This window comes from Lates calcarifer, linkage group LG4 (assembly GCF_001640805.2).
Source record: "Lates calcarifer isolate ASB-BC8 linkage group LG4, TLL_Latcal_v3, whole genome shotgun sequence".
Lineage (NCBI taxonomy): Eukaryota > Metazoa > Chordata > Actinopteri > Centropomidae > Lates > Lates calcarifer.
This window is the reverse complement of record NC_066836.1, coordinates 15,942,562-15,956,726: the sequence shown is the minus strand read 5'-3', so window position 1 is coordinate 15,956,726 and position 14,165 is coordinate 15,942,562. Positions and strand designations below refer to the sequence as shown.

Below are 14,165 nucleotides of genomic sequence, written 5' to 3'. Positions count from 1 at the left end.
TTCAGTGTATGTAGAAACAGGAAAGGAACAATTTGGTTCATGAATTACCAAGAGTTGTTTTGTAGCATCCTTGGCTTGAATTATCTTGTAGCTTTACAAGAATATGATGGGAATTAATGACACTGTTAAAGGGATCTGGTCATGAATTTCAAAACAGCACTACAGTGCTCTGCAGTTGACTGGAGCTTCACAAACTGATGCACAGTAAGATATATCCTGGTCAGGTCATTTATCTCTACCCATAAGTTTTTAAGACTGTAAGAATAAACATCACCTCTTTCCTTCACTGTAACTTTGTCTCTCTCTTCCCTCCCTTGAGTTGCCCATTCAGTCTGCATCTTTCTTTATCTCTTTCTCCCTCCTTTTTCCCTCTCCTCTCTTATCTCCCTCTGTCTTCCGCTTTCATTCCTGAGTCCTGAGATGCTGTCAGCGCTGACAGGTGAAGCAGCATGGGAGATGGGCTGGCTCGAATGCCAAACTGCTGGCATGTTAAAGGAGCAAAGAAAAACCCACACATACACACACCAGTCAGCTTTCCCTCTGGAGGTTTTTGTCAGGTCCTCTGATTTCCTCAGGAGACATTCATTCTAAAATGAAATAAAATTTCCTCAAGGGAAAGGATGTTCTTAAAAACTGCACTGGTTTGCCTGCTTCAGTTTTGTTGGTACTATATTACATTTACATACATTTAAACAGTATGTCAACGCACCTTATACCAACATAGAAACGAGTACATTTCTGTCAGCTATTGTAAGGTAAACTACAGCATTTTGAAAATATTTCAGCTGCTTTTTCTTTATCTCTGACCTTGCCATCCAGGTTTGCAAACAGGCTTGACATCAATATGCACAGCCACGTCCTCCTTTGCTCTCTTCTGACCACAGTCAAAGGCCGTCACCATAATCTTGTAGGTCTGCTGCTTGTCATAGCTCAGTCGCTCCGTATTTCTGATGTTTCCTAAAGGAAACAAAACAAAGAAGAAGAAATATAATTATGATTATCCACCGATAGAGACAAATAAACTGTTATGGTCATTTGATGATAATAAAGTGAGAAACACTTGCTGCTGAGCAATAATTGAAACTGACTTTGCATTAAAGGAATGGCTCCTTGAAAACAAAAATAACTCTTTGTACTTACTGAAGCATTTTACTGAAAACACAAGGTCCAGTAACCTTGTATTGCATTTTAATATTAAAGCCTCTCTGTGAACTGTCAATGTAAAATTGTAATGATGGATTATCTTCACCTGCCACCAGGGTAACAGTGTAAGAACAGGGTGAGGTAGAGGGGATGATTCAGGCCTGAGGATTTTTACATATGTGCTTCAAGTATTAGACATTAGACAAGGTCATATACTGAGGTTATTATTGTCTAACAGTCTAACTTTAATAGATATTTAAGGGCAATGAATCTTGCAGTTCTTTACTGTTTATAAACTCTCACCTTTCATACTGATAATACGCTTCTTTAAATATTGTCTAGCTACAGATATGCCACTAACCCTTGTGTTTTACAACTGTTTATAACCATGTCATATTTGTATTTATTTACTCACAGTTTTTATGTGTGTGAATGAGTTGTTTATTGTATTTCTGTTGCAATGTACAATCCACTACACAGACATGCTTGCCACAAATACATCCTTCAGGGACAAATATTGTATTCTGACTTGAATTGAAATTGAATATGTGTATTCTTTTTTTCTTGTTTTTTAAAATCAATATCTCTGTTGTGGCTTCTGTGCTTTCTATTTTCAGTATGACTATCTACAGTCTTATGTTGGAGAAAGTGTTGTGGTTTTATGAGAAAAATGTGAGGAAATGTGAGTAATATAGAGCATTATACTATTACATGTAATGGTGTTTCTGCTGCTGAAGCCAAGAGGATTATTGAGGAAAAACTACACAATAACAGTTCAGTAATTACTAATGTTGTATATTTTTGTTGTGGTTTTTCATGATTACAGACAGATATTGTGTATGCCAAACTTCTGTCCCCCTTGAGATCTGAAAAGCAAGCGAGCTGATTAGTTAGTGAAAGAGCTGTTTGCAGATTTCATTTCAAAATATGAACTTGCAGCATAAAATACTATGTGCATGTGAGTTTGTTTTGTGAGACCAGAAGGCATGAGCTGAACTCAAAGTTTAGCTAAGTAATTGACTAATCTTGCTTTATGAGACTGGCCCCAGGTGCAGTGAGGTCTATTCAACTGTAGCCACCAAGCACATGGATATTTGTCAGAAGCAGACAACAGACACAGAAGTATAGAAAGAGAGAGAGATAGAGGAGGCAGGGACTTCAGTGTATTTCATTGATCACTGGTCATTTTATAAATGGGATGCTTTAGACACAACATCACGCAAGCATATTTTAGTATTAAGCTACAAAAATTTGCAGCTTTCAAAAGCAAAAAACTGCAGTTACTGAATCATTAACAAGTTTTATAGTGATCTAATATTTTATATTTCCCAAATGTAGTCTGTACTTGAATTTGAATTGTGTCTACTGTTGTATACCCATGTTGTGTTAAAAGTCTGAGGTCTGGCCAGTGACGTGTGGGTTGGAAGAGTCTACAGTTCTGGAAACTTGTAGTGTGATTTTAGAAAACGTATGTAAGCAGCTGTGAAAACTATAGAAGTGTGTCTGTCACAACGGATTGCACCCCAGGAATGCTGGTGCAACAATCCTACAGTAACAATCCTACAGTATGGTTTACAGACTGAGCTAAATGTTGCAGCAGTGATCTATACTGCTGTGTCTGTAAATATAGAGTGAGTTGCTGGTTGCAACTGATACTGTATATCCCTAAGTCCATCAAAGTAAAATAAAACAGAACTTTTCTAGTTGATGAATAACTGTATTTATCTGTCAGACATCTGTACAGACTTTCTATACAGATACAAAAGGCTTCAAAACAATGTTATATTCTTATTTTGTGAAAGATGCGTTGCATCAGTCACTGCAATTACAGTGAGTCTCCGGACCTACGAGGACAACTGAAGCTATTTTTGTTGTTTGCATCTGGCAGCTCGGCTGTATGAAAAGCTGTCATTCTGATTGCTGTCGGAAAGAAGAGGAGAGGAGAGGAAAAGAGAGGAAAAGGGGGGAGATGAGAGGAGAGGAGGTGCAGTGAACACTGAGGAAATCAGTTCAGAAGACAGCAATACAAAAAAAAGAGCTAAGCTTGAAATGTCAGAGAGAGAGAGGGGAGGAGGTCAGAGTCACAGTTCCTACCAAAATCTCCTACTTTGGCTATTTGATCTGCAGCTAGTGAGAACAACAGCAACAGTAAAGGCAGTGGATAGCTACCGTTTGCCTTTTTCTACAACAGGTGAAACCTAAGGTGATATTTCAATCTGACAGGACATTTTCATTTCTTACTTGATTAGCAGGCAGCCACTATTACCATCTGAGGACCCAATCTGGATTTAGGATGTTCTTAATCTCTATGTAGTTAAAGGGACACGCAGTTTAACACATAAAGTTCAGTTTACTTGTCACGATGGGTACTACTCTGTCTGTTAAGCTGTTTCCATGCACTGCATCCCTGAACCTATTCAGACATTACCCAGAGGAACTGTACGTGAGAACACAAATGTCCAAATCAGTTGGACTGGACATTAAATGGACTTTACCCTGCCAGCTCCCCAGTAAAGTCTGTGTGGTGTCCGACTGGGACAATGTATGAATAAAGCAAGTCATTGTCTGGAGAATTCACAGCAATTCACAGCATTGTGCATGTTGATGACGTTTCTGTCTGCCCTCACCTAAACCAGAGTATTTCCAGTAGGTGAGAACAGGTCTGACATGGACAGTTTCCTGCTGTGTGTTACATGTGTGAGAGGGCAACTCAAATGAGTTTTACATAATGTCTTCTGAAGCTCTGAACCTTTTCAAAGTTTGAAAAAATAACCCTGCTGATGCCGTCATACTGCTTGTCCTTAAGACTTAAATTTTTAAACAAGCCTGTGTTAAAAAACTGGAGGTGCTGAGTTTTTAAAAAGGTGGGCATTTTGTGGGCAGGGAGGTTATTCATAGAAGAAGTCAGAGTCAGGATATCTCAGCCCCTGCTGCTTTGATTCTTTTTTAATCTGTCTCTTGAATAGCTTTGCACTCGGACATATTACAGCTGATGAACATAGACTGGTCATTCCAACAAGAAGTTAACTATAAGTGAGGAGGAGATGGTCAGCTGATTATTTATTTTACAGGTAATGCGATGATCTCTTTTAAAGGGGGATAAGAGAAAGCATTTTCATGCAGGACAGTGCAGACAGCGTTCCTTATGATGATACACCTCACTCAGACAGCACTGGTTACAGGATGAGTAAGTTCTATAATCAACACTGGGGAGTACAAACCACATTTCCTCACATCACTGAAATGAGATATTTACAAAAATGCAGTAATGAAGTCTATCTGGGTCAGCAGTAGTCCCTATAGTCTTAACAAGGTATTCATTAAATTACATTCCAAAAATATGAGCAGCTCAGGGGAACCATTGTTCACATTACCCTTCTTGTGGTAAATACAATATATATTTAATATGCGAATCTCTCACTCACCATCCTGAAATGCAGTTGCAACTACACTACACAGGCAGAAAAACTGTGTTGTAAATGTACTGTTTACTGATACACTCAATTCTGCTTGCAGAAAAGCAAGAAAACGTGTAACCTGATGTTCACTGTGGGCGTTTCAACAAGTTAATTACTACAGTATATGTTGTCAAATCACAGCAAAGAAATGTCATATATCCAGCTCAGGTTGACAACAACAGCACAAACAACATGTGAACTCTGAACCCTGCAGCACTGATTCAGAGTTAGTTTATTATCATCACTCAACAAAGGTAGTGTTTTTGAATTTACCTACTGACACTTTTAAGATGCACATTTTAGTCCATATTAGCAGAGGTACAAACTGCAGCACAGTCCATTTACTTCTATATTTTATCTTGGACTTCCCCCAGTGCACAAAATTACCATTGTTCAAAGTGGGTCTAAACAATGTCTTATGTTTTGCAGTTTCTCCAAAACAATATTATTGTGCCTGGGAGAAGATCAAATCAAATGAGCCAGACCTCTGTAAAATATGGTGAGAAAAAGACCAGGAGTTTGAACTCCAAAAGCAATGACACAAAATAATAAATATGACCCAGAGAGAAAGACTGAGATACAGTGAAGAAAAGCAGTTTGTGCTTCGGTCTGATCTATTGGTAGAGTTCAACACACACAAAGCCCTCCAGTCTCCATTCAGTTTGGATTACGCTGTACTCAGATCAGCTCAGGGAGAAGTCGGCACAAAGCCCAAAGCTGAAATTTTATACCGGCAGATATGCTCAGAATAGCTCTCAATCAGAAATGAAATACGCCCCGCCAGTCAGCAAGGACGGATGTAAAGCCACAAATGAACACAAGAAAAAATAAAAGAAGAAGCTGTCACAGCTGAGGGTGGATCTTTGTCAAGTAACTTTTGAGCTGTGCACTGATGAAAAACTACTTCACAGATCACAACAATATTGCAATAAAAAGAAGGATCAGCTTGCTTTTCCCCCTTCATGCTGTATTTCTATGAGTGTATTATTCTGTTGCTCAGTGTACATCCATAAATAGGAGATTGGTACAGTCCCTACACATAGACAGTTTTCCCATTGTTCTACCACTTACAAAACTTATTGCAGTAAAATCAGCCTCCATAATATTTTTTACACATTGGTCTCTAGTTAACTGTCTGCTCCATGATTCATCTCCAGATTCAGTCGTCTGAGCGTTGGCTCTCTCATGTCTATCTTTAGCAGAGACACGTTCATGTTCATACGAAGTTCGGCTGGCTGAGATCCTAGAGAGAACATATGCAAATTCAGCCGAGGAATGGCTTCTTCCTTTCATCAAGACATTAACAATGCTGTTTGTGTTCAAGTGAGGCAGGAACAGGACTGCTATTAGAGTATTCCAAATTTACAATGTGTCTCAACTAAGGATGAAATTAGTTTTAACACAAATTATTATGTAAGTGATACTCTGAATGCCCGCTTTTACACTACTTTGTTTCAGTTGAGAAAATAATCGCACCAGAAAGTCCATTTAGTGGCTGCTGATGTGCAAATTTAGATTTTTTTTCTGAACACTTTTAAGAGCATTTCATACATGCTGGCTTAAGAGCAGGGGGTCAAAGTTCATCCTTGACTGTGGCACTGAAAATCTAATCACGGGCTCCATTTAGTAGCTGCTCTGGATTTGTTTTGTTTTATTTTCTTGGCTTCATCTCAGAAAAAGTAAAGTTGATAAGGGCTTACACTGTAGTGCTTTCATTGCTGTCAAACAAATTTGCTGATTAAAAGCAAAATATAACTACTTAAATGTGTAATCCATGTGGTTTTTATTAAAATGATCATACAAGTTCATACCTTAACCCATGAAAAACAACTATTTACTATAGTATACAATGCATTGTCTATTTCTCTCAGGTTGAGGTCAGATAAAATAATTTTGCATTAAAAAAAGAAAGGTGACTTATTTAAGTATAAATTAAGGTAAGTTTGTGGTTTTGTTATGGTTTAACTTGATCTGGTTTGGTCAAGAGCTCATAACTTACAGTTGTGTGTAGGTGTCACACATGTTATGTCCCCTCAGTGTAATTAACCTAAATGAAAATTTTCCATGAATAAAGCCTCCAGTCATGCAAACTGTCCCTCTCACTGCTATCCTAGTTTCCCTATCTCTCTCAGACCCATACATCACTCCTAATCACATCACCATCACAGAACACAACGATGGTCCAGTCTCTCATTCTGACACACACACACACACTTACCATTGCGGTCTATGGCAAATGGTGTCCCTGCAGTGACAATTTCATAGTTGCAGATCTGGCTGTATTGAGGTGAGCAGTCCTGGTCCCAAGCTTCCACCTGTAATAATGTGAAGGAACATCCAGTTCACTCCCAAACCATCAACAACTGCGCTGACAACACAAAAAAAAAAAAAAAACAACACCCTGAATTTTAACTGAAGGATATTTGCGGCTTTGATAAACCATGTTAACTTGTACATGGAATTATATTTTTTACAATTAACACCTGAAATGACAAAGGTATCTGTAAGTGACAAATTCAAGGTAATTTGTTTTACCTCTTCTTTACTTAGGATTTAACTACACAAAATGAACCAAAATACCAACAAAGAGGAAGGACTGATATAGACACTAATGATAGTAAATATGAAACAAGATGATTGGCTCCAGCCCCCGCGACCGTTGAGGATAAGTAGTATAGATAATGGATGGATGAAACAAGTTTCAAATTCTAACCAAACATGTTTTCACTGTAAATTACAATATCAATATACCTGCAAAATGCTGTCATAGATCTTGCCCTCTGTTACTGACGCCTTGTACAACGGCTCCCGAAAGACAGGACTGAACTCATTGACGTCATCAACCTGGATGTGAACCACCGCCCTGAACAGAGGAAGCAGTGGAAGAAAGTAGAAGAAGGAGGGAAAGGGGCGAGGTGGAGAAAATGACAGAAAGATGCAAATAAAGTAAATTGGAGATAATTGATGGGGAATAGTTAAAGTAAGGACACAGGGAAAGAATAGATGGATGGAGGAAGGCAGAGAGGAGAGAGGGAAAAAAGTCATTAGAGATGATTGAAATTAATTAAGACCTATTCAGCTGCTTATTTTAAAAACTGGTTAGTTGAAGGCAGAGGAAAGTGAAAGGAAAACAGTTCTTATGCTCACATGAAAAACAGATTTACTCCTAGAAAACAAGACTGAAAAGAGTTGGTTAAAAGGCTGTGTTTATTGGTATTTCTTTGTGAAATGGGTTTCCATTAATATCTAAATCTTTTATTTAATAGGCCTGTCTACTGACACAGACTCATCCACAGCAGATCCTTAAAAGCTAGATTGTTTTTCACGCTTTTTTTCCCTTTTCACTCCTTCTGTCTGAGGCGGACACACAATGAAACAAACAGTCTGATCTGCTGGGAGGAACTGCTGGAGATATTAACTTGGCACTCTGATAACATTTGTGCACTAAAGTATATAAATGGAGTCATAATTCAGATGTATCATGAAGTTTTCTTTACCGGTGACCTTCTCTGACAACAACTCGCAGTGAATCTGAGGAAGCACATCTGGCTAATTAATGACATTAGCTTAATGAGGCCTATTTAGAATGTCACGCAGTGATAATGTCACACACACACACACACACACACACACACACACACACACACACGTACACTATGTGGCATTCATCTTCCACTGCAGAAATTCATCACAGATCCCTTAGCTGATAAATTTCTCTCCCACTTTCTCCCTCTTTCTCTGTTTAGTACCGAGCCTGCCTCAGCTTATTTTAGCAGCTCCCTGTCTCTAACTGAAGGACCAGAGGGTTTGATTTGCCGCTGTCCATGCTGGTCTGCCTGTCTGTCAATCTCATCCGCATAGCACTGCCACACACACACAAATGGACACACATTATATTGATGGGCCATTAGGGGGACATATCCTGGGAACAGAACTGCAAGTTCAATATAAAAAAGAAAGTAGAGAAAATAGAAACAGCAAAAACAAGATCTAATAATAATAATGTTCATAATGTTAAGCTATGTATGTGTGTGTAAATTCATGATATTCATGACTGTCTAATTTAACTCTACTAACTGAGGCTGCATTTTCAAGTGATGTTTTACAAATATCCTTAATGTATTGGTGAGGATCAACTTAAGACCACTTCCACTCCAAAGTTTTCCTCTTTTTTTCAAATGCTGTCAGGATTGTTGAGGCTCTTTGAGAACTTAACATGACTCATTTGTGCAGCTGCCTTTGTAACTTTGATTTAAATACTCTGAAGTTAATATTTGTTTGTGTGTCATGTCTCTGATATGTTGTCCACCCCCCTGTAAATCTGAGTTACAATAGCAGCTTTACAAGTGAGTCATGCTAACATAAATAATAATTAGCAGTATGTGACAGTTTAATACAGAGTCTGACAATCAGAGTTGTTTGGGAAGCATGAAGAAACTTTCAGACACAAACAGGCCAAACAGTCACTGCATCATGAAAGACAAACAGTGGCTGTGGTCACAAACAGACTTGTTGACTGAGAGACAAGGGCTATTTTCTAGTCCTTGTTTCTCAACCTACGACCTCCATAATGTTAGATTTAAGTCAATATTTATCTGACATTGTCACAACACAAATTGAACAAATAAAATTGTTTTTGCTGTGATAGTGAATTGTATTATACTGCAAACATTCATTTTGTTTTCTTTAATGTCAAGGTAGAAATTGTTGTGTGATTTTCTTGTCAGTGTAAATTCAACCAGGCAAGAGCCTGAGGGTTTTTCTCTGTGTTCCTTATGTGAACCACAAATGCGTTAAAATGTTGCTCTGGTATGTATGGAGTGAAACATTGTAAAATAAGTACAAAACATGAATCGACCAATTGGTACATGATTTAACTTTTTTGGGGGAAAAAATGTCACACATTCACTGGTTCTAACTTGTTACATGTGAGTATTTTCTTGGTTTCTTTAATGACGACCTTCTGATGTATAAGATATTGATCAGACAAGAAAATAATTGCCAGATCAACTGTCAGTGAAAGTAATCATTAGTTACAGCCCTAATGGAAACCAAAAGCCCTTGTTTAAATGGTAAAAAAAAAAAAAAGAAGAAGAAGAAGAAAAAGTGTGATATCTAATGTCATTATCTGCACATTAGATTTCAATTAAATACAAACACAAACACACGCACACCTACACACTGCTTGACTCACTTGTGGGATTTCTTCCAGTCGGCCCCACTGGGTCCAGCCCCGCAGTCGTAGGCCTGGATTATGAAGGTGTACTCTTTCTGGCTCTCACAGTCCACTGGGCTGCTGGCCCTCAGGACTCCCTCTCCAGATGTGCGATTCAACACCACTGCTTCGAATGGAGCATCCTGACCATAGATCTTAAAGGCACAAATCTCCCCTAAAAAGAAAGAAAAAGAAAGTTATAAATGATGTGATGTTTTACATTGATAATGTTGAGCTTTATTCAGTATTTCCAATATTTAGTAGGAGACTACACTATAGGATTTCTTCACTGGGTCTAAAGAAGGCATAATTGTTGAGAATGGAACATCAAAACGTATTTATTCTCCTTTCATGCCAAAAATGAAAGCGGAAATTTCAATTTACTGAAAACAGCAATGTCATTTAGTAAGTCAGAGGCAAATTAAAACTAAGAAAGACAAACATAAACAGTGTGAAGACATTCAGAGAGGAAGGGGAGAGATAAACATCCAGTGAAAATTGAAAGGGCAAACAATCTTGAACACTTGATCAATTTTGTGGAGGAAAAGTAGTTAGTTTATCAGTAGGAAGTGTTGACTAACATTTCTCTTTACCCCAGAGGAAAAAGAAATGAACCTCAAGAGTTCTACAGAAAGAAAAGGCAGAACTATAGAAAACATCAGAAACATAATGGGCTTCAAGCCTGAGTCTGAGTCTCATTTCTGGACACAGTGATCTCTCTCAGCACGAGTTGCTCTCAAAAATGCAGTATACAGCTCCTGGGGTGTAGTTAAGAGAAAAATAATTTTTGATGTGTGTCAAACTGTGCCAGCTCCACAAAAGATGAAATTTGTTGTGTGTGTGTGTGTGTGTGTGTACATACTGAGTGTATTGTGTTTGCCTAACGTGTGTGTGTGTTTCTGCGTGTAGATCTGGTTTGTGAGTCTTGAATCATCTGCAGAGTTCATCCTCTACACAAGTGTTCATTTCAGGGATTTGGGAAATCTCCAGGCAGAGGGAACAAAAAGCTGCAGCGCTCTGACCCTGTGCTGGCTGATAGCTCTCAGAACATAGTGGGACACAGCGGAAACAAAAAGCTACCTATGGTTGCTATGGGAATTCTGCTTGCATGAGTCAAACTCCACAGACAAACACAGAGTTCCCTCTCACCACTGGCTTCTCCTCACTCCTGTTCCTCTCATCTTCCCATCCCACTGTCACACGCACAGTCTTTCCACTTACTTTCTCCCTCTGACTTCCTTTTAACACGATTCAACTTTTCGAATCCCCATTCTTGGTGAAATAATGATGCTGCCGAACAGAGTGAGCTTCGAGGTTTGATCCCCAACTAATTTTCGAGATGCCTTGCCCTCACGTTGGCCCCTTTGAGGCCTTATCAAAATGAAAAAGGTCCCCACTATGGCAGTGGGATGTGATGTGTATGTATAAAAAAAAGAATAATAAACACAAGGGGTGGTATGGAAGAAGGGGGATAAGCACAGCCTTGATCCTGCCTGCACATACACACATTCAAACACACAAACTGAGCAAATATTATGGTCTTAGATGGGAACAAAGAGAAGGGAATCTGGTTTGAAAATACCAGTGATTATAATACACTGCTGCAGTCCCAATGCATAAACCTTGACTTAGTGGTGGAGAGTAGGAAAAGGTACTTCCACTTAACAGTTTGGGGTTGGATGCAAATCCATTTTCCGCTCCATCTGTTGTGGCAAAAGCATTTTTCTGGATTACATTATATAGGAGAACATTACAGAGTCATGGGGGGGGGGGGGGGGGGGGGGGGGGGGGCTGGAGAGAGCAATAGAAGAGGAGGGAGGGAGAAAGAAAGATGAGGAGCAATGTGATGTGCCAATGTATATGTAAATGGTAATGACAGAGATTTCAGAAGGATTCCAGCTGTGTCAGCAAATGTGTACTTCACAAACACACTTCCTCTCCTGCCACTTAAGTTTGCTCCTCACCAGCCCCAGCAGAGGGAACACTATAATTTCACCCCGTTATGGTGTTACGGATGAAATGAAGTCTAATCTTTTGGCCTGAATGTCGTGAGGGACGGGGGTGGGGGGGTTGCTTTTCAGAGCAAATATCAGAACGCATAGATTTTTGCTTCAGGGAGTTGGCCTGTTGCCAGGGCAGACTGGGAGTAAAGTGGAAGAGTCAGCAAAAAATGGCTCAATAATAACAATCATCTAAAATAGATGGTACGCCACGGAAAGCCTGAGCGGCATAAACTGCATCGACAGAAAATGTCAAGCTGTCAGGGAACATGTATTTCACAGGATATTTAATTGCCAATATAAAGGAAAAGGACAAGATGGATACAGTTAATGAGAAAATGATGATCTGTAAGCTGACACATTGTCACAAGGAGCTAAAACAAATTAGTGTATTCCTACCATAAGTAACAGGAGTTGACAGAGCATTTAATTTCTTATGAGTTTTATTTCTGAATCTGTTGGATTTAACAATTGCTTGTACTTTGTTTATAATATCTATGGCCAAGTGTAGAAAAATTGCTTTATCATACACACATTTACAGATTTTACCTCAAAACTAAGTCAAACTGGCTAAATCAGGCTTTATATATTTTGTGATTTTGCTCTTATATAGGGGCGGCATGGTGATGCAGTGGCTAGCACTGTTGCCTCACAGCAAGAAGGTTCCGGGTTCGAGCCCCAGTTTGAGCCTGGGGCTTTCGGAGTGTGTGTTGAGTATGCATGTTCTCCCTGTGCCTGCGTGGGTTCTTTCTGGGTACTCTGGCTTCCTCCCACAGTCCAAAGACATGTGCATTAAGTTAATTGGTGACTCTAAATTGGCCATAGGTGTGACTATGAGTGTGAGAGGTCGTTTGTCTGTATATGTTGGCCCTGCGATGGACTGGCAATCCGTACAGGGTGTACCCTGCCTCTCACCCAGTGACAGCTGGGATAGGCTCCCCACGACCCTTAACGGATAAGCAGTATAGACAATGGATGGATGGACATTCTTATATAGATATATTTTTTATATCAGACTTATGTATAACTTTGTTGTTATGATTACTTTCACTTCTACTTTGTGCTTTGAAAACTTTGTAATTTCAGTTTGTGATGTGTATTAATGCAAGTTTAATAAAAAAAAACAAACTGTCAACAAGTAATCAAAGCTGCAGAAACCTTTTGCATTTTACTCATAATTTGGTTTGACTGAACTCATTTTCATGTCATTAAAAATGAATTGATACTTCCAAAAAGTGTAAAATGGAAGGAATTGATAACAATAATACAAGAACACATGAATAATGAACACTTGTAAACTATACAGAGAGGCACTAGTTTCAAATAATTCAAAGCAGACAGAGGGGGAGGGAAGAGTGACATGACACAGAAGCAAGTGTTTGCACCAAATCTAAACTACGAGCCAGGCGAGGGTAAATTCATTTTGACTCTCATTTACATTAAGCATTAAGTTGTAGCATTTAGTGGAGTGAAGACTGGTTTATCTGAAGAATCATATTATTCGATCATCTTACTGAATTTGGTGACACTCTCATGGTTTCTAATGCTGGAGACTGCCGTCTTTGAAATCTTTCCACTACAAAGAAAAATTAATAGGAGTCTGGCTGCATATTGGTCAGGACATTGTGAAGTTGTCGAACTTGCAAGCATTGTAGTCATCTGAGCAGGATGCAACAAAGGCCTGAATAAGTGACTTGAAATGACCTGAGCAACACTGTGAAAAAAAGGAAATCTTGTAACTGCACCAACATGCTCATTAAAATGCAAGAATAACTATATAAAATCTCTGACACACAGGCATCACGTGGAGCTCAGTGCAAAGGGGTCAGGACCTGTGATTTAAATTTCTGTCTGAGGTTTTTACGTGATTCACCCCCTGATGTCGAGAAGACAATTATGTAAAACAGACAGGCTGCCTAAGTCCTTTGGGCTAAAGGAGAGGTACACTTGTGTATCATCAGCATGAAAATGAAAGAATATGTCATGCTGTCCAATAATGTGACCCATGGGTAACATGAGTGGAAACAAATTAGGCCCAGAAATGAAGCTTTGAATTTATATTTGGAGTGACAACCTATGACTTCAGCACCTTACAAGAGGAAACATCACTCTTCCTTAGATTTCAGTTGTTAACAAGGGGATGTGTCACCTTGCATAAGGTGCATAAGGTGCACACAAAAGGGGTGGCTTTAAGAAGCACTGAAAGCCCCGTGTGAACCCACTTCCTCGTCAGGCCTCAACAGAAAAACACAAAATTCAATCATGTTAATTCCTTTTCTTAATCAAATACTGTTGTGACCCATCTGCTGTGTGTGTGTGTGTGTGTGTGTGTGTCTGTGCCTGTTTGTC

At 39.1% G+C, this 14,165-nt stretch overlaps 1 protein-coding gene across 1 annotated transcript in view; it reads right to left on the bottom strand.

Moving 5' to 3' along the window:
- clstn2a (calsyntenin 2a) overlaps nucleotides 1-14,165 on the bottom strand; it is a 138,153-nt gene that overhangs the window by 33,062 nt on the left and 90,926 nt on the right. Inside the window, exons 5-8 of the mRNA XM_018677024.2 lie at nucleotides 9,796-9,991; nucleotides 7,353-7,464; nucleotides 6,820-6,916; nucleotides 808-957 (exon numbers count right to left, since the gene is read on the bottom strand). Coding sequence (XP_018532540.1) covers nucleotides 808-957; nucleotides 6,820-6,916; nucleotides 7,353-7,464; nucleotides 9,796-9,991 — 555 coding nt within the window. The remainder of the gene's footprint in view (nucleotides 1-807; nucleotides 958-6,819; nucleotides 6,917-7,352; nucleotides 7,465-9,795; nucleotides 9,992-14,165) is intronic.